Source organism: Rhinolophus hipposideros (assembly GCF_964194185.1).
Source record: "Rhinolophus hipposideros genome assembly, chromosome: 10".
Lineage (NCBI taxonomy): Eukaryota > Metazoa > Chordata > Mammalia > Chiroptera > Rhinolophidae > Rhinolophus > Rhinolophus hipposideros.
This window is the reverse complement of record NC_138056.1, coordinates 80,922,424-80,949,916: the sequence shown is the minus strand read 5'-3', so window position 1 is coordinate 80,949,916 and position 27,493 is coordinate 80,922,424. Positions and strand designations below refer to the sequence as shown.

The following is a 27,493-nucleotide window of genomic DNA, read 5'->3' as shown; positions in this document are numbered from 1 at the left end:
ATAGCTGATATTCACACACAACTCTGTAGCAAGCAGTCTTCAGTTAATACAAAAAGAGCAGTCGAACAGTAGAATGGTGATGAGAAGTAACTGGTCCCTACCAGTATCAGTCAGGGTCTCAGCAGGAAACAGATGGCACACTCATGCTCAGATGATAACCGAGGACAGTTTAATCAAGGGACTGTTTACAAGGTGAGGACAGGGCTTAGAGTAACCGATAGGAATGTTACAGAACCCCAGGGCTAGCAATAGTGGACAGCCATCACCACTGCTAGGACCGCAGAGGCAGAAGGAGGAGCAATGACCAAACCAGAGAGGTCGGCTTTGTGAAAAGTGCCACTTAATGAGAGCTGAGGCCTTTAGTAGAGCTGAAGCTGAGGGGCTAAACAGCCCAGTGTGATTATCCTCTTTCCTTCTGGCCTCCTTGGCTGCACCCAAATAGAAGTGAGAAAGCAGGGAAGTCAAGGGTCCAGTCCACAGAGGTCTGTCCTAAGGGCACAGAGCAGGGCAGGGAAGGATGTAAAAGAGCAAAAGAAAATTTACTCAGCACACTAAACACATCTACAAAGGAGAGCTAGCTTCTAGAATCTACTCCCCCCCCCCCAAGAATATTCCAGAAGGAAACCAAACGATACAGGGAATCAGAAAGATAAGAAGTGCTGGTGAGAATGTAGAAAAATCAAAACCCTCATACACAGCTGGTGGGAATGTAAAATGATGCAGCCACTTTGGAAGACAGTGTGGTGGTTCCTCAGAGATTAAACATCGAGTTACCATAAGATCCAGCAATGCCACTCCTGGGTATCTACCCAAGAGGACTGTAAACACGTTCACAAAGAAATCTGCACACAAACGTTCACAGCAGCATTATTCATAATAGCCAAAAAGTAGAAACAATTCAAATGTCCATCAACCGATGAATGGATAAATAAAATGTGGTATAGCCGTGCAATGGTATATTATTCAGCAATAAAAAATGCTGATGCATATCACAACATGGATGAACCTTGAAAACACTGTTAAATAAAAAAAGCCAGACACAAAAGGAAAAATCTTGTATGATTTCATTTACATGAAATGTCCAAAATAGGCAGATGTACAGAGACAGAAGGTACAGCAAGTCCTGGAATAACACAGTTTTGCTCAACGTCATTTCATTATAACGTTGATGAGATGCTGTAGGAAATTAACTCTTGCTTATATTAATTAGCCGATGGTAAAACTGATTTCATTATACATCTTTTTGCTTAAAGTTGCAGAAACTGGACTTACTATAGATTAACGGTTGCCTAGGGCTGGAAGTGGGGGGGATGGGGGTTTTGGGGTGAACCACTTAAAGGGTTTCTTTTGGGGACAATAAAAATGTTCTAAAATCAGTTGTAGTGATGGTTGCACAACTCTGTGAATATACTAAAACCCACTGAATTGTGCACTGTAAATGGGTGAATTGTATAATATGTCAATTATATTTCAATAAAGCTATTACCAAAAAAGATAAAGTTCTGCTTCTTTCCTCATGAGCACAGCAAGAAGGAAAAGATACAGGAAATAGGGTGACATGTAAGAGTCAGACCATCACCATGAGCATGAGGTGCAGAATGTTTTGGAGTACTCTCTTTTGGGATCCCCTAGAATTGGCAAAAATCTGGAAAAGTAAGGATTGACTCAGAATTCTGTGATCCACTCACACTAAACTAAATTTAGTTAATTTATAATGTCAAAGAACTACTGGCATATAAACATATGAAAGGCTATTTACTTAACAGCAAGCACAATGACTACCGCACCTTTTGTATTAATTACTGGACATAATAGGTGGTCAATAAATTCTTATCAAGTTGCATTAAGTAGACTTTAAGCACTCTTCTTCTGAAAGTTCCCTAAAAAGCAGCAATGATCACCCTAGCTGTGCGGGGGACTGTGCTCACTGCGCCATTTGTCGTGCGAGGTGGCCTGTGGGGGTCTCAGCTCCCACTCCCACATAAGAACGCAGGATATGGCTAAGCCAAAAAGGAACACCCACAGAGCCGTAGATCGGGGAGTCATACCACTATCGTCTCACTAATGGCACTATAATCTCACTGGAGGCTGGATCCACACGACCTGCAACCTGCTGCCCACTTCTCTGCCTGCCACCCAACCGAATGACCAACCAACGCAACCGTGGCAGTTGTATCAGGGGCTAATTGGCTGACTGGTTACAGCTGATGGTCAGTTGGCCACAGCTGACGGCCATCTACTACCTGAGTCAGCACCTTTCCACATGAGGCCGAGAGCCTGGAAACTGTTCTCTGGGGCTCTGTCCCCACAACCCTGTTGTACAAAAGGAAAACCAGGCACCAGGAGGATAAGCGGCTTTCACAGATTCCCATCAGTCATCAACAGTAGAGTCAATACTCCAGGTAGGTTTGCCCATGATCAAAACTGTATCACGACATTGTGACATTCTTGACAATAATAAATATGATGAGACATGTACATGGTCAAGTCAAATATGAGGTCAGTCTAATAACTCATGGGGAATTCATTCAAGCAAAGTGGGGAGGGAGCAGACAATAGCTAGCTAATGAATTTCTGCAGTGCACTTCTTTGCATCCATAGGAAGGAAGCTGCTATGTAATTGTCGTGTGGGGGACCCTGATCGCTGTGCCATTTGTCATGCAGGGCAGCCTGCGGGGTCTCAGCTCCCGCTCCCCACATAAGAATGCAGGATATGGCTAAGTCAAAAAGGAACACCCAAGGAGCCATAGATAGGGGAGTCATACCACTATAGTCTCACTGGAGGCTGGATCCACACAACCTGCAACCTGCTGTCCCCTTCTCTGCCTGTCAACCAATCGACTCGACCAACCAGCGCAGCCACAGCAGTTTTATCAGTGGCTAATTGGCTAACTGGTTACAGCTGACGGCCAACAAGCCACAGCTGACGGCCATCTACTACCCGAGTCAGCACCCCCCCACGTGAGGCCGAGAGCCTGGAAACTGCTCTCTGGGACTCTGTCCTCACAGTAATGCTTTCATTAACTCGAGTTCTGTACTAATTGAAGTTGACGACGCTGAGCTGGCTGTTCTATAAAGCACCATCTTTTCCTTCAGGGTTTGGGGTTGCATTTGAAAGTCAGAGGATGTGAGGAAGAAAATAGGATCCTTCTAGACAACTGTAGCCATGATTATATGATAATGCTATTCAGTATACATTCAGATTTGGAGAAAGTCTATATGGGCTTCAACATTTTCTCTAGAGCCTTTTACTTTTTCTTTTTTTTCGTTTGTTCTTTTTAAAGTTTGGATTGGACATCCTATCACTTCCCTGTTCTCTTTTGCTTTCCCACATTTTAAGAAATACTTTTTCCAAATGATTTATCTAAATTACACCAGCAATCTGTTGATCATAACATTAGCTCCAGGAGAAAAACAAAGCGATAAAAGGGTAGGTTTTAGCAAGGGTAGGTTTCTGCTCTCTAGCAAGCAGAAACACTCAGTTCACAGGGTCCTTATTAAGTGTTTTCTAACACTGCATGCAAACAGGTGAGGCATTTTAAAAATAGTCAATGGTTTAAATGATTTCTAACACCAGGCAGCACATTTTGCATTTATTTGTCTCCGAGTAAGCTTTCTCTTTGGGAAAGGTGGGAGGAATTGCTTTTCCCAACGTTTCCATTGCAGTTCGTACTTATTTTTATCTACAGTCATTCTTAATGTAATACTCCAGAACTAATCAAAGTGCGTGTAAACCTGAGTACAATAAAAATGTAACTAATTTAGATGAATTAGTGTACAGACCATCTGAATTAGATATGTTTGACTTACACATAACACTTTAAAAGCAATTCAATTTTACTGTTTTCAAATAAGTGCAGAGTGACAAGACTGAACAAGCATCAATAGGTAAATGTTTTAGAGACCAAATTCAGTGATAAATATATTATGTAAAGTGTTTGCATTTAAATGTTTCCTTTGAAGTGTCAACAGAAACTTAATTCCCTTAAGTTGACTTATTGTGCCTCCAGTGCTATGTAACTTAACAAGGATTTATTGAACATCTGTTATAAATAAAGCATTAAGGGTAAAAGTATATGGCAGGGTTTGCCCTCAAAAACTTTATGACCTAGTTAGGGGGATAAAATATACGCTGCTAATTCAACTTCCAGTCATTTTATTCATCAATTCGCTTCTTTATGACAATTTTTCTCCACAAATGGGACTAGGTAAATGACATCTCCACTCTAGCCTGACTTACCCAAACTGCTGAACTAATATCAGGTTACACTGTGCTTGGATTTAGTTATCACTGTCACTTCCCAGACTTTTTTGCCTTTTAACGTCCTGTTTCTAGCTTTCAACACTTCCTCAACATACGACAGCAGGACACTGAAATTGGAGCTGATGAGGGCTCTTCCTCTTGCAAACGACAGGGCATCAAGCTCATCTCGCACCGGTCCTGCCGACGTATCCTGACTATCGGATAATCATGTCCGTGGGTCTGTCAAGTTTTCAGGTCTGGGCAACAAAGAGTTCTACCACACACAGACTCAAGTACTTTTCAAAGATAAGGTCACAGGTGATATTTTTGTTCCAACTGGGAACTATCAACCTTGTCCCTTCATTAAGTAGTAGATAATAAACATCTGGAAGATAGTTTTTACCTGGTAGTCCAGGAAACTGAGCTCCACTGTAATACAAAACTCATGTATTAGGGATTGCAGAAACTCAAAATTTCTGAGAAATTGGCTCTAGGCCCATCAGCTATCCAGCTACCGCAGTCACAGAGTCTTAATCAAAGAGAAACTGATGCAATGAAAGAGAAAGTAATGGAAGAGTAACCCTCAGGAGCTAAGACTACCATGCAAAAGGAAGCTGGACAAAACCAGTGGTGGCCAAGGTCCAAGGTCATTTCATTCCACTAGCTGTTTAGTTTTATACATGTGGAAAAGTGTCTGGTAACCACCAGCGATAGGCTGGAGCTGACTTACCCTACGGAGAGAACTGATTATGTGTAGCTCTTCCCAAGTCCTCCTTCAATTGTTTCAAATCAATAGATTGAAATTGGACCATGGTAAGAATATTCGCACCATGGAAACTGGCAAATACTCCATACAAATCAGCTTCCCCCAACACCCCAACCAGAACCAGTTGTTAAACATTTACCAGTACACCACTGGTCCCATCTAGTCTCATTTTCTCTGATTTCACAGGTTTAGTGGATACTATTCCCTGAGGAAACCCATGGTCACATTGCTGGCTCACTGACCTGGGCTCGGTTGGTGTACAGCACTTTCATGTCCTTCAGCTTCTCCAAACCCTCACTGTAGCACAGGATGGCCGTTTCATAGTCGCCTCTGACAAATGCTTCATTCCCCTTCTCTTTCAGGGCTATGATAATAAGAGTCATACAGGTGAGCTCTCTCAACACACTGGAAAATCCTTTTAGACTCATTCCCCTGATTTTCCAACTCCACTCTGAAGGTCATAGTGTCCCTCGATGTAAAGAGGACCTGTCACTTGTTTCTCTTGGCAGGTGTTTCAGGGTCTGCTTCTCTAAGAATTATTTTCTCTGAATTCACCCCAAGTCTTCTAAGTAGCTTCTCAGAAAAAGTAAATGTTTCTGCCTCAATGCTCAGAAACACTCCGCACTTGCCACAAAGACCAAGTCTACACACTCAGTGTTTCATAAAAAGAGTCAAACAACTCATTTTCTAGCAAATATGGCATCATTCAGATCTGCAGTTTACGTACCCCTGGTGGTATAAAATCAATGCTGAAAGCATTCTTCTGTCACGTATGTCCCCTGCCACACATACAACCTCATCTCTTTCTTTTCATTTCTCCTCTCCCTTCTCACATCTTTGTTTTTCTGTTTCATTTTTCTTTTTCCCTTCTCCATCAATGCCTCAGGCTAGCCCACTCTCATCGCAATCCCTACGTTCCAAGTATTGTTTAGTACTGGTCTATCTGACCTGCCAGGTCTACGCATTGGCTTTAGAAAGAGGTTTGACTGTGGAGGCTGACTGAGGGCTATGTCCTACTCCCTGCTTGTCATAGCCGTGACAGAGCACAGCCCACCAGTGCTTCTGCCTGGGCAGGTCCCACTGCCTCAGGCCCACCATGAACCCACCGACTAGGAATCCAGATGTCCTCAGACATCAGCAAATAGACTCATGTGCTCGTTCTAGCACAAATTATCCCAGCTATTAAGAAGTGAAGACCAACATTTACCATCTGCTAAGACTCTGTTTTCCCTTCTTCTCTTGGCACGTTCCTTTGCATCCTTCTCCACAAATGCCAAGAAGGCCTCTGACCGCAGAGTTATTTCAAATATTAGAAAGAAAAATCCAAATACTACAATCAGTTTTTTTAGCTCAAATTCAGAAGAAAGCTACTTTAAGGCTTTTGGAGCCACATTTCTCATGCATATACATACAGGCACATGCACACATCCACACACGAGTATGCGTGCATGCACATACATACATACACACACACACACACACACACACAGACACACACACACTCTAAAGCAACCAAAATGACATCTTCTTAACATGACAAGGTAATCTGTGTGATGTATTATTATATACATGACGTCTACATCTATATTTCAAATTTGAATTATGCCTTTTCAAAGAGTTTTTCCTTGAAGACAGACTTTTTTGTTCCATTTAGCATAATGAGCTTCTGAGCTGAGCAACAGAAACTATCTGAATCCCATAAGCAGCTAAATAAACTGGAAGCTACAGAATAACTGAACTCAGTTTACAAAGGTTGGCCAGGAGGAAACAGAGCAAAACCTCTGAGAGCTGTTCCCTTTGATCACTAGTAACAGAACGGGGTGATCAGTAGGTTTTTGTTCCTGGGTTGCTTGCAAACCCAGTGGCTCTGATGAAAGGGTCTGGGAGCTACAGTCAATAAACACTGATCCTAAATAAATAACACACATTGGGAAGAGAGACGCTCCTTACCTGAGTTTATTTCATCTGCATCCTGCAGGGCACAGGTTATCATAGAAACAAAGAAACAAATTTAAAAAAACATTCAACTTGATAAGTATATAAACCAAGAAAGTATCAGTTACACATGGAAAATAGGGTCATTTCCTTTAACCATCAATACTGAAGGGCCCCAAATTCAGGGGACTTGCTTTAAATCAGGAGATTGATTATGGGCACATTGTCATGGGGGCCAAGTCTGCAGAAACAAGGGTGACAGATCAAGGGACCCCAGCTGTGCCTATATGAGTTGGAAATATAAGTTAGTAGAATATATTACCCTAACAGTGCAACTTAAATATGGTGACAAGCTCAGGGGGTAGAGAGGCCGAATTTTCACTAAAACAAACCCAAAGGGTTGTTTAAAGATTACTCAGGAGGAGCAAGAAAAAAAATCAGAGTTTATACTTCCTTGTGGAAAATAAAACAAGTGAATCTAAAAAACAAGACTATGTCAGCCTCACCAGACAGTTTGAGACTAAACTACTGCTTCCTCTGAATCAACACAGACCTCTCACTGGATCTACCTATATGACTCCATAAGAGAAAAGGAAAACCTTTGTAGGAGCTTGTGGAGGACTGATCATGGTCTTGTTCAAGGTGGTCCTGCATCCATCCTCCTCTTGGTCTTCCTCTGTAAACAGGAGTCTCTCTTCTGTCTTGAGGACAGCTTTCTCTTGCACAACTGGGTCCTCAGAATTCATCTCCTGGATTAAATTGGCTAGAGAAGAAATCAGATGCAAGTCATTCAAACAAAGTCTTTAAAAGAAAAGACTGCTCACTAGAAAGGATGGTGCAGAACATTTTTAGGGAAGAACTTTTATGTTTCCAGTTTTATTGACGTATAATTGACATATAACATTGTGTAAGTTTAAGGTATACAATGTAATGATTTGATACATATTGTGAAATCATTCCCACAAGATGGCTAGTTAATACATCCATCTCCTCACATAATGACACTTTTTAATGGTGAGACCATTTGAGACCTACTGTTTTAGCAACTTTCAAGTATATAACACAGTATTGTTAACTACAGTCACCACACTATGTTAGATATGCAGAACTTATTCACTTTATAACTGGAAGTTTATACCCTTTAACCAACATCTCCCCATTTATTTAAGAAGGTTCTGAATGAGAAGCAAAAATTAGAGCAGTTAGACAAATGAGAAAAAATTAAGAACAGGATTTGTTTTGTCTGGAAAAAGCTGCAGGAGAATTTAACCAAGGCCTTCAAGGAAAAGAATTTTAAGCCATTTATTTAATTCAACAATGATTTGTGGAGAGTTTATCATAACTTAGATATTATGCAGAATGCTGTAGATAACAATGATGAATAAAAAAGATCCTTATTTTTGAAGAGCTTACAATCTTGTGTGAGAGACAAACAAGTAAATACAGGCCGCTCTGAGATCACAAAACAACAGACCTTTACCCTATCCTTATCTGTCTTCACTTTACTGCCCACACAGCTTAGATCCCATGGTCCATCACTTAGGTACCATCCTGCCCACATCCTGAACTCCCTTACTCTCCCACTCCACCTGCCAGACAAAACTCCAACTTTATATGACTCCAACTATCCACTTCTCTAGGCCTTTATTACAGATGCTGAGCACTGATAAAGACAGACACACCTGGTAGAATTGGTCCTAACACAACTTGACTGTCAGTGTTGCTCAACAATCCGACTATGTCCCTAGTACGATCCTGACACCAATTGCAATGTGCGTGGTTTTTTCCCCCACACCACCAAACAAGTCTCTGACACCAGCTGGATATCCTACAATTCAGCTTAATTCTGACACTATCTACCTAGAGATAGCAGCAGATCCCACAGGTTAGGGGCTCAGTCCTACAAGACTGCCCACCCCCCTCACCCCCATACTTCAGAGGCTAATTGAAAGTCCAGGTTGTCACCTGCACTTCTGACCAAACAGCTATTGATTGGAGGTTCCAACGACTTCCTCCTCTGGTTTGATTAAACAGCTCACAGAATCAGAGAAACATTTCATTTATTAGATTACCATTTGATTATGAAAGAGTATAACTCGGGAATAGCCAGATGGAAGAGATGCACAGGCTCAGATATGTGGGAAGGGGCTGCAGAGCTCCCATGCTCTCTGCATGCTCCACCCTCTCCAAATCTCCCGGTGTTCACCAACCGGGAAGCTCTCGGAACCTCCGGCCTTCGGGTTTTTACGGAGGTATCACTACATAGGCATGACTGATTAAATCATTGGCCAATAGGGATCAATTCAACCCCCAGCCCCTCTTCCCCATCCTTGGAATCCAAGTCACTCATTAACATAAACTCAGGTGTGGTTAAATGGGGTTTATTATGAATATCAAGAAAACATTTAGCTGTCTTATCACTTAGGAAATTCCAAGGGTTTTAGGAGCTCTGTGCCGGGAACAGGAATGAAGAACAAATAAATATTTCTTATAAATCACAATATCATACCCAGGAAAGTTATCCTATCATTCTCCCAAGGACTTTAAAATATTCTCTCCAATCTAAACCTGACCATTTCAGATGACCTTACTTATTAAAGCAGAGAGGAAAGAGATGCCATCAGGAGGAACTCCAACTACCAGCTATCAAAACTACAAATTGCTGAAAAATCGGCGGCGTGAGGTGAGCCTCCTGAAATCTCCCCTAGAATTTACAACAAATGGAACAACTATAATTCCACAAAGGCCTCCCTGCATAGTAGATACCGTGTTTCCCTGAAAATAAGACCTAGCCAGACAATCAGCTCTAATGCGTCTTTAGGAGCAAAAATTAATATAAGACCCAGTATTATATAATTTATATTACATTACATTACATTACATTATATTAGTATATTATTATACCTGGTCTTATAGTAAAATAAGACCGAGTCATACATTAATTTTTGCTCCAAAAGATGCATTAAAGCTGATTATCTGGCTAGGTCTTATTTTCGGGAAAACACGGTAGGCAAGAGTAAGAGGCACGCAACTGAAATCATCTAAAGGTGGGCAAATTGGGCGAGTGGGGGAGGAGGGAAGTGCAGAGACACAGGCTGTGCGGGCAAAGGACACAGACGAGAGCTTGGAGCTCCAAGCTCCCTGCATTCTGGAGCTACTGCAGTCATCGGAGAGGGAAGAATTCAGACTGCTAGGGCTCCACTTATGGCCCATATTCCCGCCTGAGGGATCAGCATATAGCACGGCTGAACCCAACTCTCATGGCAGAGACCTTGAGCAAAGACTGAGGGAAGAAGGGGGAAAACAGCGGTTTAAGCCCTCACTGCTGCCAGCAGAGGACGAAGGCTTAGGCACGAAGCCTAGCCGCCTCACCCCCACCCTCCCAGTGCTAGAAGCAGAAAGGTAGCAGTGTCAGATCAAAGAATAGAATATCCTCAGTTGTGAGAACTGCGGCCTACAGCCACAGACTCACAGCGCAACTAGTTCCGGCAAAGGGGAGGGAGCCGTGGAAGCAGAACTGGAAGCAATGATGGTGGTCGCCATCATTGCTCTCGGCCACCTCTCACAACTCACCCTGCCCCTATCCCCACCTATCCCTGCAGGAGTAAACAGAGCTACTGAAACACACAGGCTCTGAATGTGGTGTAGGAAGAGCTTTGGAATTTCAGAAGTTCTCCACATGCCCCTAAAGAGGATGTGCCTTGTGACCCAGGCGACCTGTTCACAGAGGAGAAGCCCTCCTTCCAGGGAATACCCCCATTGTGTGAGAAGCCAGAATAGTGCAGAGAAAATACAACACTACAGAGTGAGAGAGAATAAAAGGCTGCAGTCAGAGAGAAAATAAAACATTCTACCAACACCTACTGGAAAACCAAAGAAATACCTCTTTCTATCAACCTGTTGCAGAACCCACTCCTGTAGATGTCTAGGAAGAGAATTATTAAATCATTAATTGCCATAAATAACCAAGGTAAAAAGACATCACAGAAAGGAAACGAAAAGTCTCTAGAAAATGAATTTAAAGACATGGAAATATGTGACTTAAATGACAGAGAATTCAAGATTGTAGTTCTTAAAAAACTTAATGAGATGCAAGAAAACAGACAGACATTTTAACAAACTCAGAAACACAATCAAAGAACATGAACATTTCACCAAAGAGACTTAAATTTTAAAAAAGAACCAAATAGAATTTCTGGAGATTAAGAACTCAATAAAAGAAATGAAGAATGAAATTATGAGGTTAGGTAATAGAGTTAACCAGAGGAAGGAAAGAATCAGTGACATCGAAGATAGAAATCTGGAAATGACACAGATGGAATAAGAGAGAGACTTAAGACTTAAAAGAAATGAAAGCACTTTATAAGAACTTTCTGACTCCATCAGAAAGAGCAATATAAGAATAATGGGAATACCAGAAGGAGAAGCAAGGAAAAAGGGAACAGAGAGTATATTCAAACAAATAGTCGATGAGAACTCCCCAAACTTGTGGAAAGAACTGGATCCTCGAATCCAAAAAGCAAAGAGAACACCTAATTACTTCAGTCCCAACAGGCCTTCTCCAAGGCACATTGTATTGAAGCTGTCAAAAATTAACGACAAAGAAAGAATCCTCAAGGCAGCCAGGAAAAGAAGACGGTAACCTACAAAGGAAAGCCCATTAGATTATCATCAGATTTTTCAGCAGAAACTCTACAAGCCAGGAGGGAGTGGAACCAAATATTCAAACTATTGAAAGAGAGAAATTTGAGCCAAGAATAATATATCCAGCAAAGATATCCTTTACATATGAAGGAGGAATAAAGACCTTTTCAGAGCTACAGAAGCTGAGGGAATTTTCTAACACACCGACCTACAATATAAGAAATACTGAAGGAGGCTAAAAGAATACAAAACCTTGAGTAATATTATGAACAGACAGAAGCAGGAAATGGCAACCGCTACACCAAGTAGGACACTATATATTTAAACATAACATACTGGCTAAAGAAGGGGAAAAAACTCTTAAAAAAAGAGGAAAAAGACAACTTGCTACTGCAGTGCAGAAATCAACTCACAGCATAAATAGGAATAGTTTGTGACAACAAAAACATAAAAGGGGAGAGAGAAAAGGCCTGAACTGGCACATAGTAATGGAGAAAGTAAGCATACTGAAGAAAATGGAATACTTTAAATATGAAACTTTCTTTTACATAAACTTAATGGTACCTACTCAAAAAAAAAAATCCAGAACTGAAATATATAACATAAAAAAAGAAAAAATAGAGGGGAAAATCATAGAATACCACCACACTGAAATAAGAGACAGTAACAAAAAGGCAAAGAAACAATGGAGACACCATCCCAACCAAAAACCAGAGATAGAATGATAGGAAATTTTCATATATCAATAATTACTCTAAATGTAAATGGACTGAACTCACCAATAAAAAGGCACAGAGTAGTAGATTGGATCAAAAAAACTAAACCAAACCATATGCTGTCTCCAAGAGACATATCTCAGCTACAAGGACAAACACAGATTCAAGGTGAAAAGATAGAAACTGACACTCCAAGAAAATGGTATTCAGAGAAAAGCAAGCGTAACCATGATGATATCATATGAAACAGACTTCAGGATAAGAAAAGGTGATAAGAGACAAAGATGGACATTTCATAGTGATAAAGGGGACTATACAACAAGAAGACATAATATTCATTAATATTTATGCCCCCAACAGGGAGCACTGAAATATACCAAGCAACTACTAACAGAACTAAAGGGAGAAATTGACCAAAACACAATTATAGTAGGGGACCTAAATATATCATTGACAGCTATGGATAGATCATCCAAACAGGAAATAAATAATGAAACAGCAGCCCTAAATGACACATTAGATGAAATGGACATAATTGGCATTTATAGAGCACTTCATCCTAGAACATCAGACTATACATTTTTTCTAGTGTACATGGAACATTCTTGAGGTCAGACCACATATTGGGACATAAAACTAGCATAAGAAAGTTTAAGAAGATTGAAATCATACCAAGCATATTCTCTGATCACAAGGCTTTGAAATTGAATATCAACCACAAAAAGAAAGCAGGAAAATCCACAAATACGTGGAGGTTACACAACATACTTTTAAAGAATGACTGGGTCAAAGAAGAAATTAGAGGAGAGATCATAAGATACATAGAAACAAACGACAATGAAAATACATCCTACCAAAATTTTTGGGATGCAGCAAAAGCAGTTTTAAGAGGGAAATTTATATAATTACAGGCCTATCTCTATAAACAAGAAAAATTCCAAATAAATAACCTCACGTTACACCTTAAAGAACTAGAAAAAGAAAAAAATGAAACCCAACCCGTCAGCAGAAGGAAGGAAATAATGAAAATTAGAGCAGAACTAAATGAAACAGAGAACAAAAAGACAATAGAAAAAAAATAATGCTAAAAAAAAAGGAGCTGGTCCCTTGAAAAGATTAATAAAATTGACAAACCCTTGACTAGACTCACTAAGAGAAAAGACACAAATAAACAAATACAGAAATGAAAGAGGGGAAGTTATCACGGACACCACAGAAATACAAAGGATTATACAAGAACACTATGAAGGACTATATGCCACCAAATTCAATAACCTAGAAGAAATGGACATGTTCTTAGAAACACCGCTTTCCTAGGCTGAATCACAAAGAAGCGGAAAATCTAAATAGACCAATCAACAGTCAATTGAATCAGTCACCTCAAACCTTCCCAAAAGCAAAAGTCCAGGATAAGATGGCTTCATTCTTGAATTCTACCAAACATGTGATGTCCTACTTCATCCCAGGGGCACAAGGATGGTTCAACATATGCAAATCGATCAATGTTGTACACCACATAAACAAAATAAAGGACAAAAATCATATGATTATATCAATAGATGCAGAAAAAGCGTTTGACAAGATACAACATCCATTTATGATTAAAATACTTAATAAAATAGGTATAGAAGGAAAACACCTTAACATAATAAAGGCCATATATGACAAACCCTCAGCTAATCTCATAAGTAACGGTGAAAAACTGAAGCCCTTTGCTCTACGTTCAGGAACACAACAGGGCTGTCCCCTATCACCTCTGCTTTTCAACATAGTGTTGGAAGTCCTTGCCAGAGCCATCAGGCAAGAGAAAGAAACAAAAGGCATCAAATTGGGAATGAAGAAGTTAAACTGTCACTCTTTGCAGATGACATGATGCTATATATAGAAAACCCTAAAGACTCCACCAAAAAGCTATTAGAAACAATCGATGATACAGTAAGGTTGCCAGCTACAAAATCAACGTACAAAAGTCCATTGCATTCCTATATACTAACAATGAAATCTCAGACAAAGAATTAGAAAAACAATTCCTTTTGCAATTGCAGCAAAAAGAATAAAATACCTAGGAATAAACTTAACCAAGGATGTGAAAGACCTATATGCTGAAAACTATAAGACATTTTTTAAAGATATTGAAGAAGACACAAAGAAATGGAAAGACATTCCGTGCTCATGGATTGGAAGAATCAACATAGTTAAAATGGCCATATTACCCAAAGCAGTATACTGATTTAATGCAATCCCCATCAAAATCCCAATGGCATTTTTTAAAGAAATAGAACAAAAAAACATCAGTTTTCTTTGGAACCACAAAAGACCCCAAACAGCCAAAGCAATCTTAAGAAAAAAGAACAATGCTGGAGGTATTGCACTCCCTGACTTTAGCTTGTACTACAGGGCTACAATAATCAAAACAGCATGGTATTGGCAGAAAAACAGACACATAGACCAATGGAATAGAATTGAGAACCCAGAAATAAAACCACATAAATATGGACAGATAATTTTTGACAAAGAAGCTAAAAACATACAATGGAGGAAAGTCAGACTCTTCAATAAATGGTGCTGGGAGAATTGGAAAGCCACATGCAAAAGAATGAAACTGGACTGCTATCTGTCACCATGTACTAAAATTAACTCAAAATGGATCAAAGACTTAAGCATAAGACCTGAAACAATAAACTGCATAGAAGAAAACATAGGCACTAAACTTATGGACCTTGGGTTCAAAGAGCATTTTATGAATTTGACTCCAAAGGCAAGGGAAGTAAAAGCTAAAATAAACGAATAGGACTATATGAAACTTAAACGCTTCTGCACAGTAAAAGAAACCATCGACAAAATAAAGAGGCAACAAACTGAATGGGAGAAGATTTTTGCAAACAGTGCCTACGATAAGGGGCTAATATCCAAAATATACAAGGAACTCATGAAACTCAACAACAAAAAAACAAACAACCCAATTGAAAAATGGGCAGAGGACCTGAAGAGACATTTCTCCAAAGAGGACATACAAATGGTAAATAGACATATGAAAAATGCTCAACATCACTCATGATCAGAGAAATGCAAATAAAAACCACAATGAGATATCACCTCACCCCAGTCAGAATGGCTATCATCAACAAGACAAATAGTAACAAGTGTCGGAGAGGCTGTGGAGAAAAAGGAACCTCATACACTGTTGGTGGGAATGCAGACTGGTGCAGCCGCTATGGAAGGCAGTGTGGAGGTTCCTCAAGAAATTACTAACAGAATTCCCAATGACCCAGCAATCCCTCTCCTGGGTATCTACCCAAAACATCTGAAAACATTTGTCCATAAAGACACGTGTGCTACAATGTTCGTTGCAGCTTTGTTTACAGTGGCCAAGACACGGAAACAACCAAAATGTCCTTCGATAGATGAATGGATAAAGAAGTTGTGGTATATATACACAATGCAATACTATTTGGCGGTAAGAAAAGATGATATAGGAACATTTGTGACAACATGGATGGATCTTGAGAGTATAATGCTAAGCGAAATAAGTCAGACAGAAAAAGCAGAGAACCCTATGATTTCACTGGTATGTGGTATATAAACCAAAAACAACAAAAGAACAAGACAAACAAATGAGAAAGAAAAACTCATAGACACAGAAATAGTTTAGTTGTTACCAGAGGGTAAGGGGGTGGGGGGGTGGCAGATGAGGGTAGGGGGGATCAAATATATGGTGATGAAAGGAGAACTGACTCTGGGTGGTGAACAAACAATGGGATTTATAGATGATGTAATACAGAATTGTACACCTGAAATCTATGTAACTTTACTAACAATTGTCACCCCAATAAACTTTAATTAAAACAAACAAACAAAAAACCCTACAAATTGCCAACATCTACATCCATCTTCCTTACTACATGGAAAAAGTATCCCTCTTGGTATTCTTTTCCTGTGCTCACCATACTATCATCTTGTTTTGCGTAATCAGGAACCTTGCATCATCAATTATGTAGTTTCCACAATATTTTCAACTTCTCCCATATTACCATCTTCTTCCCGTCGATATTTATACACTTTGAATCTCTCCCAAGGCCCTATCTCCTCCCCTTCACAACTAAACTTCTTAAAGGCATTTTCCTGTTCCCAGGTCTTCATTTCCCACTTGAAGGTAATTTTTCACATCTTTTAGTTGTCGAATATTTCAAACAAACAGAAAATAATGTAACAGATGTTTTAATGCTTAGTATTTATATCATTTATCTTTTGCTGCATAACACACCATCCCAAAACTTAGTGCTTAAAATACAATCATTTATTTAGCTTTATTTAATTCACAAGTCTCTAGATCAGCAATTTGGGCGGGCTTAGTTGGCCAGTCCTTCTGGTTTCAGCGGGGCTCATACCTATGTCCATGGCCAGCTGTCATGTGTCAGCTATGTGGCTCTCTTCTGACAGTTGACTGGCTGTTGGCTTGAGCAATGGGAGCAACTAGGGAAAGTGTGTCTCATCTTCTGGCAGGGGTTTCTAAGAGTGGCATGAGAGCAATCCCTGCTGCACAAGTACTTTCCAAGCTCCTGCTTGTGTCGTATTTATGAACATCCCTTTGGACAATGTAAGTAACATAACGAACCCAGATTCAAGAATGGAGAAACAGACTCTACTTTTGATGGGAAGAAAGGAATCTGTGACCATTTTTGTAATCTACCAGAGTATTTGTGTATGTATGTGTATTTAGTCATCTTAAATAAATGGTTTTATAAAAAATGTGCATTCTTTTGCAACGTATGGATATTTCAGTTGATTCATTTCCATCATTGTATATACCATAGTTAATCCATTCTCTCATTGATGGACATCCAGGTGTTTTTAAATTTTTTTTTGTGACAGCAAATAAATGCTGAATTGAGTATCTGTGTACATAATTCTTCGTGCACACATTACATATTCTTTGGGATAGCATCAATTTTTACTCCTACCAGTAGTGTACTAGAGTTCTCATTCCTTCACATTCTTGCTAACACTTGCTATTGTCAAACTTTTAAATTTTTGCCACTCTAATGGATGGGAATGGCATCTCATTAATGTTTTCATTGTGGTTTGGATTGAGCATTTTTTTATTAGTTTATAAGCTATTTGGATTTGCTTTCTGTGAACTGCTTGCTCCTATTCTTGGCCAATTTTCTATTGGGTTGTTTGTCTTCTTCTTTTCTGATTTCTTTATATATTCTGGACTGGTTATACACATTTGAAAACATCTTCTCCTTGGGTATGGTTTGTCTTTTCATCTGTTTTATGGCAACTTTTGTTGAAGATAATTTCTTTTTAATTTTAATGTATTAAATGCACCAATATTTTCCTTTATGATTTATGTTTTTTGTGTATTTTAAAGTTACACATATACTCTTTTGTGTTATCTTCTAAAAGTTTTAAAGTTTTGTTTTACTTATTAAGGCATTTCATCCACCTGGAGTTGACTTTTGTGTAGGGCACCAGTGCCATTTGTTGAAGAGTCCCCACCTTCCCCAGTGATATGCTGTGCCATCCCTGTTACATGTGTGAATCTGCTTAGGCTCTTCATTGCATTCTGGATTACTCGACTTTTCCAGCACCAAAACATCCTGCATAACTATGATCGCTTTATAATAAACCTGAACATCTGGCAGATAGAGCTATCCCACCTCATTTTTCTGTAAAATTGTCTTGATTATATTTTCATTGATTGATTGATTATGCTTAGCCCTTTGCTCTTCTGTGGGAACTCGAGCATCAGTTTGTTAAATTCTAAACAAAACGTTTTTAGGATTTTAATTTAAATTGTACTGAATGTAGAGAATAATTTGGGGAGAACCTTGATCTTTGATTTCTAGCCTCCAGAACTGTGAGAAAATAAAGTTCTGTTGCTTAGGCTCCCCCCCAGCCTGTGGTATGTAGTTACAGCAGCCCAAACAGATTAATACACCTCTGTGAAGTGAGGTAGAGTCTCTTGCACTTTGCAAGTCTCTCTTTGTATCATACATCACACTTGAAATTACTTGTTTAGTATCTGTTTTCACCATTGGACTGTAGATACCATGAAGGAAGGTAGTTCTTATTTATTGTTACTGTACTCTCCAGTGCTTAGCAATACTAAATTCACAGCAAGAGCCCAAGAAATGAATGTATAGAATCTATACACATGTGGCTACATAAATTATAAATGAAATAAAATTAGTAACTCAGTTCCTCAGCAGCACTAGCCACATTACAAATGCTCAGTAGCCACATGGCTACTGATTACCATAGTGGACAGTGCAGGTTACAGAACAGCTCCACCATCACTTTGAGTATGAAGGGAAGTTAGCCAAGTATAAAAAGATGGGGAGGCAGAGGGAATGACAGAGGCGACATGCAGAGTGTGGACCATCAGGGTATGTTTAGGGAACTAGAAGTATTTTCTTGCTGCTCAAGTGTGAGGTGGGAAGAGGAGAGAGGTAAGGAGAGGTCATGGGAGGACTTAAGTCCTGATGAGAGCTTGAAATTTATTGTGACTGCGGAGAGAATCCAAGCAGAGAAGTGTCTGGGTCAGATTTGCATTTTAGATACATTACTCTGTGGGGAGTGTCAGCCTAGAGGCAGGAAAAACAATCAGAGGGTTGCTGAAATAGTCTGGGTAAGAGAATCAGGACAAAGGGAAGATTGGGGAAGATGGAGCTGGAGAAAGAAGCCAAACTTCACGGTTGATTGAAAGTAGGGCTGAGAGATGGGAGTCTGATGTGACTTGTAAATTTCTGGATGGTGGTGCCACCTACTGAGACTAGAATGAAGGTGAAGGTAGGAGAAGCAGGTGCTACTTGAAAGGACAGAGGGGGAAAAGATAACTCAATTTTGGACACATTAATTTGCAGTGTTTGTGGGATACAATGGATGTGACAGTTGGCACAGAGTGGGGGCTCAGAAAAGAAAGCTGGGGGGCAATTGAGATGTGAGGGTCTTCAGCAAACAGGTGGTAGTTGAGACCATGTGCTTGGACTAGACCACCTGAAGAGAGGGAGTGAGCCAAGGCCAGAACTCCACAGAACCACATTTAGGGATGGGCAGAGGAGAGGCCCATGATGAGCACAAGAACACACTATGGTTGTGTCATTTATCAAGTTGCCCAAACTATTTTTAAAGTCATTTTATTCTTTGGAACCAGAGAACCTGCTGGAAGCAGCAATTTCAACATATTTCTAGAATATGTAAGGTTTGTTTGCTTGCTTATCGTTATCCTCAAACAAGCTCCCTGAAGTACTGACTGCTTTGGAATCTCATGAATGTGGCGGGTGGGATCAGAGTATGTCCTCTGAGATCCCACTGTCTTAGCGAGGAAGGGGTCTTCTTGCCTCAAGAATGAGACACAGGGGTATGCCAACCACGAGCCATAAATGTAATTTCACAGATCCTGAGTGAAAGCCGTCTGATTTTGCCTCAGCAGCTAAAAAACAGAAATGGCTCTACTCTAAAATGAGAGGTATCCCAGACTGATCAACTGGGCACCTAAGTGATCTCCTTGAAGGGGACAGATAGGCTTCTTGGCGATGGGGAACTGGAAACTCCTTTTGACCTGATTCTACATGGAAAGAGGCCAAAATATGGCAAAGGCAAAATATGGCTGTCAGCCTGAATTCCAACTAAGTTAACGGTTCTTCTGATACCAATTAACAGCCAGAAAATACTATCCTCAGAATCTACTATTACTTACTTCTCAATGCCCTGTTTAATTTCAATCACATTTTTCCTTAAGAGTCATAAACCTGTTGGGCACCCCAGGAACTACCTTAATCATGTCTCTTTAGTCACTCCACCTCTCTAAAGTAGAATCTATTTATGATTCACTGGTACTTACTGATTTCATCCACATTTTTAAGAAATTTCTGCAAGTCTTTCTCCTGATCGTCAGCCATGGTGAACCAGAATCCCTGAGAGCGGAAGAAATGATGAAAATTAATAATAATGAAACACTAAACAGAATTTGTCAGGTTTATTAGCCTTCTAAGACTAAAAGCCAAGTGATTATTTTTAAGATGGATTTGTGTTTATAAATGTCATGAATAACAGCAGGATGATCTATTACACTCTGACGGCTGTTAGGCCGAGGGACACCCATTATTATTTGTGGTGATGCCTCCCTCCACTGGGGAAACCACTCTGCAAAGCCCACAGCAACCGCTGTGATTCAGGGACCTGGCGGGAGGAGAGCCGCTGATAGGCCTCCAGAGATGGAGGATGCTAATTCTGGCCTTTGATCATGACAGCCCAGCCCAGCCCAGCCAGAAGCCTGAAACTGGCTATGTGACAGGTAACCAGAGATGGGCCAATGTGCAACTTAACGTCCAAAATTGTTTAAAATATAATCTTCTGACTTGTTTCCGAGGAATGAAGAGAAGCTACAAATTGGCTAAAGGGATTAGCACTTAAGGGCACCATGCACCAGTGTCTCCTCTCCTCTCCAGGTACTTCAGATTTATTAGCCCTCCGTTGTTTCTGAGTGCAAAGAAGCATGGGGCAACTAGTGGTCCCCAAAGGTTCATCCATAGGCCATAAAAATCCTCCCCAAACTCGTTAAATGCACAGACTCCTGAGCTTTGGCGCCAGAGCTCCTTCGCCAGCAAACGTGAGATAGCAGTATCCAGAAATGTCTCGTTTTAAGCACTCTGCGGGTGGTTCTGACTCGCAGCTCGGTTTAGTAGTCGTGTAACGCACCTGCAGCTGGGAATGTGCAATCCGCCACAAAGAAGCTGGGAGTTATTTGTCCTTTGTTATTTGTCCATTCGTTACACACTGTGTGGCCTCAGCCTAAGTCACGACCTCTCTGAGCTTCCGTCCTCCTTCGTTCTCTGGAGTCGGTGAGGACTACCCTGGGGATGCATTTCAAAGCTCTGGGCACCGTGGGTGGTAAATGTGAGGCATCCCTGCCTACAAAATCGGGGTGCGCATGTGTGCTAGGGTACTTCTCCAGCTCTACCATTTCAGACGCCCACGGAGCTGGGAGGAACGGAAGGCCCAGAACTTTCATGGCCCAGCGGCGGCCGCTCAGCGCCCAGGGCAGGCAGGGGTCGAAGGGCACGCAAGGCCGGGCAGGGAACGCACTACAAGATGAGGCTGGCCAGGCTGACGCCAGGAACGTCCGCGCGCAGGCCGTGTCCCTCGGCAGGAGCTTCCGACGGCCCAGGCGCGAGCCGCAGCCTCGCCGCGCGGTTGCCCCGGACGTCCCTCCCCGCCCGGCGCAAAGGGGCGGGGCCGACGGCACCGTTGCCTCGCAACCGCTCCGAAGCGTCCACCCGTCCCGTGCCCACCAAGGAGGTCCCAGGCCGCAGCCGACACACTGCCACCTGCTAAGGCCCAAACCAGCATCCTCTGCTCGGCTCCGACGGTCTAATGAGGACCAGGTCCCAGGGGGGACCCCGGGCCAGCGCGCCGCACTAACCTGACGCCCCCAGGGTTGGACAGGAAATGGCGGCTGTGCGCGGGCGGAGACTGGGCGTGGCCGGGGCCGGGGCGTGGCCTGGAGTGGGCGTGGCCCGGGTGGGCGTGGCCCCGCGTGCAGGCTCGCTACCCTCCGGCTCTACTTCCCCGAGCTCGCCGATGAGTTCTAGGCAGAGTTGGGGCGGGGATCCCCGGTGGAGGCCGGGGAAGGACCAGGAAAGAAAAGAAGCTCCGAGTGGGTCTCCCTAGTCTGTAAATCAGCGGGGGGTCGGGGGTAGGGTGGTGATGCCTCAGTACCATTAGCTTATTACTATCCCTGGCCCCAAAGTGGGTACATCCCCAGTGTACATGGTAGAGACAGGCTTAGGTTTGAATCCGGTTTTGTTTTATTAGTAAATGTGAGACCTTCGTGGAGTTATGTAACCTCTCGGACCTTCAGTTTTCTCATCATTATCCAGGGAAATACAAGATTTAGACCAAAACGAGACATTAAACACATTCACACTTAGAATACATGCACACACCCTTGAAGATTCCAGTTTTTAAACAAAAGTTAAGTATTATGTATTGGATTAAAAAGGAGGGAGGCAGGTTTGGGTGAAAGTCCCATCTTGAGCTTAAGCTGATGTCCAGAAACACTTGAGAATTCTTGGCAAAGTTGTGGGTATTTTACAGAAACCTATTTGGTAGGGACTGAGGAGTCCCTGGGTATAGAGTGGAGAGGGATCCAGGCATAGAACCTCTCTAGACTGAACTAGATGGATTAGGGGTCCAGCTAGACCCAACACTGATTCTGAGTACAGTCTGAGGACTGTCCTGTGGACAGGGGTCCTGACCTGTAGGATACATGTCTGAGGCCCGTGGAGAACGGGGCTGCTTGACTGAAATGTCCACAAGGTCTTGGTACACATGCAGTCCTGCTTGGGTACCCCCCAATGGAGTATAGCCCAAACGGGCCAGCGCATTCTTCTCTGGGATGCAGGCTAGACACAGCTTCTGCAGAGTGAGTCTTTTAGCATATGTGCTGTGGCAGGAGGCAACAGACCTGGGGGACACAGCATTACAGTGACAGCAGCTGTCCTGGGGGACTGAGGTGCCTAATGAAAAGTAGCAGAGAGTGGAGGTATCTGGCAGAGTGGGGTTGTTAGTGCCAGTCACACCCTGGGAATTCTCAGAAAGACATGGGATACTTTACAGTAACCTTGGAGCCTATGGGAATTGATGGAGACAATAACAGTGAACAGTTAGGTTATTACTGTTAATATCACCCCCTTTTCCTCTCAGGCTTGTGAGACCTTCAGCATACACAGGCTTCATCTTCAGCCTCAGGGTCTGTCTTGTCACTTTGGGGCTGGCAGTCTTAATTCCAAATCACTTACTTCCTATTCTAGTACTCTTTTCACCAAACTCCTGTACCTGGACTCCGGAGTATGGGCAAGGCATAGGGTATAAAGGAGAGAAGCCATAGGAACAGTATAAAGCAAGGTGGAGACAAGACAAGGGCCCAAGCAAGAGATGGGAGAGATGGCTGAGCAGGAGGGAGGCAAAAGAGGAGGCAGGTGTGTTTGCTCCTAAGTCAAGCTGGAATATGAATACTGAGCAGCCACTGACGCTTGCAGCATCCTCAGAAGTCACTTCCATCTTGGTGACTCTTGCATGGGTCTCTATCAAGCCCCAGCCCTATAGTTCTGACAGAATAATTAGACTATTGAATCTCTTGGAAGTAGGGATTTTGCTTTATTTTGTCTTAATATTCCCAGCACCTGGTGTTTAGTTGGAGCTAAATAAAGGTTCACTGAATAAGTGAATTAATCTCTTCCTCTGTGTGGAGGAAGGCTCAAATCTAAGTTATTCTAGATGGAAAAGGAATAAGGGAGTTTATAGTTTCTCTACCTCAGGCTTCCCAGAGAGGTGCATCCTGGAGGACATTGTTACAGTCACCAAATAAGTTTTAGGGTAAATAGCATACTTGATAGACTGATCACTTTAAAATGTCACAAGTCCCAGGAAGCCCTGGGTAGTCACTGGACTTTCTACAAAGATTCCAATTTTCCTCCTTCCAGGTGGGATCTCACTTCCCTGTGGCCAAGTGACTTGCTTTGTTCAATGCCATATGGGAAGAAATGAAGTGCACAGAGCCTTTAAGAGCCAGTGTGTGACTTACCATACAAGCCAGCCCTTCCCCTTGCCCCAGCAACCAGATGGTGGAGGCTGTGTCCACCTGAGTCTGAGTGAGGGGACATGGACCAGACATGCCTGTCTACCCTAGATGGACATGTAGCATGAGTGAGCAATAGACCTTGTTATAATCCACAACAATTTTGGACCTGTTTGTTACGCAGCATAACATGGCCCTTCATGTCTAATACGACCACTCAGACCATTGTTTTTTCACTTGCTACGATGACAACACCTAGAGACCTTGTGCACATATGTACGTGGATTATGATAATCGCGATTTACATTTTTAGTGTCCATGTCTGCATTTTTCATGCATATGCAAATACAAAGAGGAAAACAGACTTTTAAAATGCGTGTGACTCACATCTCAAGTATATTCCTCCTAGAGAACTTTTATTAATTCTACTTTCAGAACTGCTATTTCCACCCGACCCAAATCCCTTGTGTGGTACTTAAGTTTTACCTTTTCTTTATGTCTTCAATAAAACTTCGAGAACACTTGGTCACCTTCCAGTGTATAGTAAATCTGAGACTTGGAGATTATTATTATAAGCTGTCTCTCTTCTCTTTTACTCGGCTCTCCCTTTTGTGTAAACAATCTGAGCTTTTTGCCTTTTCTCATCAATCATATTTTATAAGCCTAGGAGAGATAAAAAAGAAAAGTTTTTTTCTGAGGACTGCATGAGGAATAAAGGGATTCTAACCTTTTTCTACTGTAAGTAAAGGGTGCAGACAAGGTCAGTCTGGAGCCAGGAGCCACACAGACCATGAGGATGACCGGATGGACAAAACCCCTCACCAGGGATTCTGGGACTAAAATTCATTTAATAACGTTGGCTTCAAGATTTAGAAGGGGAGAAAGCTGAAGGAATTCTGTGCTGCTGCTTCTATCCCTAAAGAGAATTTAAAAATTGCATTTGATTTTTTCCTCCCAAACTTGTCATTATACATATACGTATATTTCTTGCCCCTTAGACTCACCCTTGGCTCTTTCAGTTCCCACCTTATTATAGATGAAGAAATAATTTCAGGATCTAGTCACAGATTTAATCTGTGTCCATAGGGGCAAGCGATGCCTTGAGAATTCTGTGTGTAATTAATGACACAACAATTACTAACAACAGCAACAATAACAACAGTGATGATAGTAACTAACAGTGAGCTGCTTTGTGCCATGCATCACTCTCAATCCTTCGTAAGTGTTATCAAATTGAAATCTCTCAATAGCCCTACAAGGTCCTATTCCCGTTTCAGGGACAAAAACAAAAAACAAACGAAAAACAAAACCCCAAAACTGCAGCCAGGGAGGTGATGTGACTTGCCTGAAGTTGAGCCAAGATGTGAACCCTGCTCTGAGTGGGCCCCGAGCTCATACTTCCTTATCTCCCCACTCTCCCCCAGGCGTCAGCCTTTCCTGAGAGCTCTGTTTTCAACTCCTACCATCAGTGAACATCGTAGGAGCCTCTGGCCCTCCTCTGACCTTGTGGATGTATAAATTTCCATACAGCGAGCCTCCATCTGCCTCACAGGTTGGTGGAACCCTCCAAGTGAAGGATGCATCTTACAGCCAGAGGGCCATGTCCCCCACTCCACTAAGAAAGACAGGGTGACTCCAACAATGTCCTCCTTTGGAGCCTTTCTGTGGATCACAGGACTTCTCTGTCTAAAGAGGAAAGGGGAGTTGGACATTTATTTAGTGCCAGGTGGAAACTGTGCCCTCCCAACTTTACCTGGTGTGGAGTAGTACTGCCACCATGTGGGCAAGCCAGCTACACTTCAACAACATGGTGGTGAAAGACAGGGCTTTGTGAGCTGTTAGCTCAGGCGTTTATTTAATGTTTGTTGACGGTGGTGGAGAAAGACTGGGCTTCATGAGCAGTTAGCTCAGGCATTCATTTAATGTTTGTTGAGCACCTACTATTGTCATGTACTTGGCTAGGCTCGGTCTATTGCTGTTGCTGCTACTGCTGCTGCTGTTCCTTCTCTGGGTAGTCAAGGATTTAGGCTCTAGTGAGTGTTTTAACATTTAGTCATCACTTATTTGGGGCACTTTCATCTAGGGGTGATTCAAACCACTCAAAAATTGTAACAACACATCAGCTTTGTGCAGTGGGGTTTTCTTTGCCTCCAAGGTTTTGGGGAAAAGAGGACACACAGAGAAATATAGGACTTCAGAGTTACTTACTGACCTGATATGGGTTCCATCTCAATTGTTATGACAGAGTAGGCATATGTGTTTCTAGCAAATGCCTTTGCTTCTTTTTGTATTATCAGTTTTATAGTAGATTAAAAGCATATCATAGAAACTTAGAAAATAGAGAGAAACAAAAAATCATTTATGATTTCTTTACCTTGACACCTTCACTATTAACATTTTGATTTATTTCTTTTCTGTCTTTTTTCCTGCATTTTTTTGCAATGCTGTAACCATGCTTACATATGATTTATGTTTTACTTTATTGGTCTATCTCAATATCAACAGAATGATAATAACTGAGCTATTACATAATTAACATTCTGAGCACCCATGATGTCTCATTCTCTTCAGTAGGGATTTTAAATGTCATCTCATAAAACCATATAACAATCTTAGGAGATGGTATTAATATCCCCATTTTAGTAGACAAGACAACTGTGTCTCAGAGGGGATCTTTATACCTCTTGCCTCTCATAAGTCTGCATTGTTGCATTGTTTTAGTAACAATCATTTAATATCTGCATTGCATTCCATTTATCCATGCAGTTTACCTGACTACTTGCCATCATTTTATATCTTTAGTTGCTCCTAATGTTTTTTGCTACTGTAAATATTGCTGTGACAAACATCTCTAAATATAACTTATTATATATCTAGGATTAATTTCTTAGGGTAGCTTCTCAGAAGTGTGTGTGTCAATCAAAATTTTGAAAATTTTATGGCTCTTAATATTTCTGAATTGCTTCTTAGTGGGGTTGCACAAATTTGTACACATTAGCCCTGCAACAAGTAATGTATGAGAGTGCCCGTTTCACAGCATCCTCACCAGCACCGAGTGTTAATTTTTTCTAATCTAAGAGATGATAAATGGTTTGATAAATACATCTGTGATAAATGGGTTGCTTTGCATGTCTAGTAATGACTAGAGAGGGTGAAATCCCTTTTCCTTCTCACCACCTGCACTGATACTTTCCACCTCCTTTTGCATAGTACTAATAAAGTCTCTGCTGTCTTCCCTTCTAAATCAGGGGTTCTTCACATAGAGCCCAGGGTCCCTGCCAGGGGTTTATGGGTAGAATTTGAAGCCTGTGAACTTGTTTGGGGGAGAAATGTATCATTATCTTTATAAATCTTTCACTGAAGTGGCACTCTTTTCATTGTTAATGTAGGCAACAAATGACCATAGTATTAGCAATAGCTGTGGTACCATTTATGCTCAGTAACACTTTGAAATTATAGCAGTTATTAGACATGCTGCTAAAACTCGTGTTTTCATGTGTTAATAAACAAGCACATTTGTTACCATTTCACAAATTTGCTTACAAAAAATTTTGACAATTATATTTTAATATAGTTGTTTTCCTTTGTAATTCCATGTATTT

The 27,493-nt window shown here is 41.4% G+C and overlaps 1 protein-coding gene across 5 annotated transcripts in view; it reads right to left on the bottom strand.

Annotated features, from left to right (window-relative positions):
• TTC12 (tetratricopeptide repeat domain 12) overlaps positions 1–21,760 on the bottom strand; it is a 51,266-nt gene extending 29,506 nt beyond the window's left edge. For 2 of the 5 annotated variants that reach the window (XM_081062351.1, XM_081062348.1), the window contains exons 1-6: positions 21,735–21,749; positions 20,154–20,226; positions 7,544–7,707; positions 6,960–6,981; positions 6,217–6,294; positions 5,252–5,373 (exon numbers count right to left, since the gene is read on the bottom strand). In XM_081062351.1, coding sequence (XP_080918477.1) covers positions 5,252–5,373; positions 6,217–6,294; positions 6,960–6,981; positions 7,544–7,707; positions 20,154–20,211 — 444 coding nt within the window. In that variant the 5' untranslated portion in view covers positions 20,212–20,226; positions 21,735–21,749. Of the gene's footprint in view, positions 1–5,251; positions 5,374–6,216; positions 6,295–6,959; positions 6,982–7,543; positions 7,708–20,153; positions 20,227–21,010; positions 21,525–21,639 lie in introns of those variants that run through there. The other 3 variants (XM_081062350.1, XM_081062347.1, XM_081062349.1) reach the window with 2 other exon arrangements.
• Positions 21,761–27,493: the final 5,733 nt, after the last annotated feature.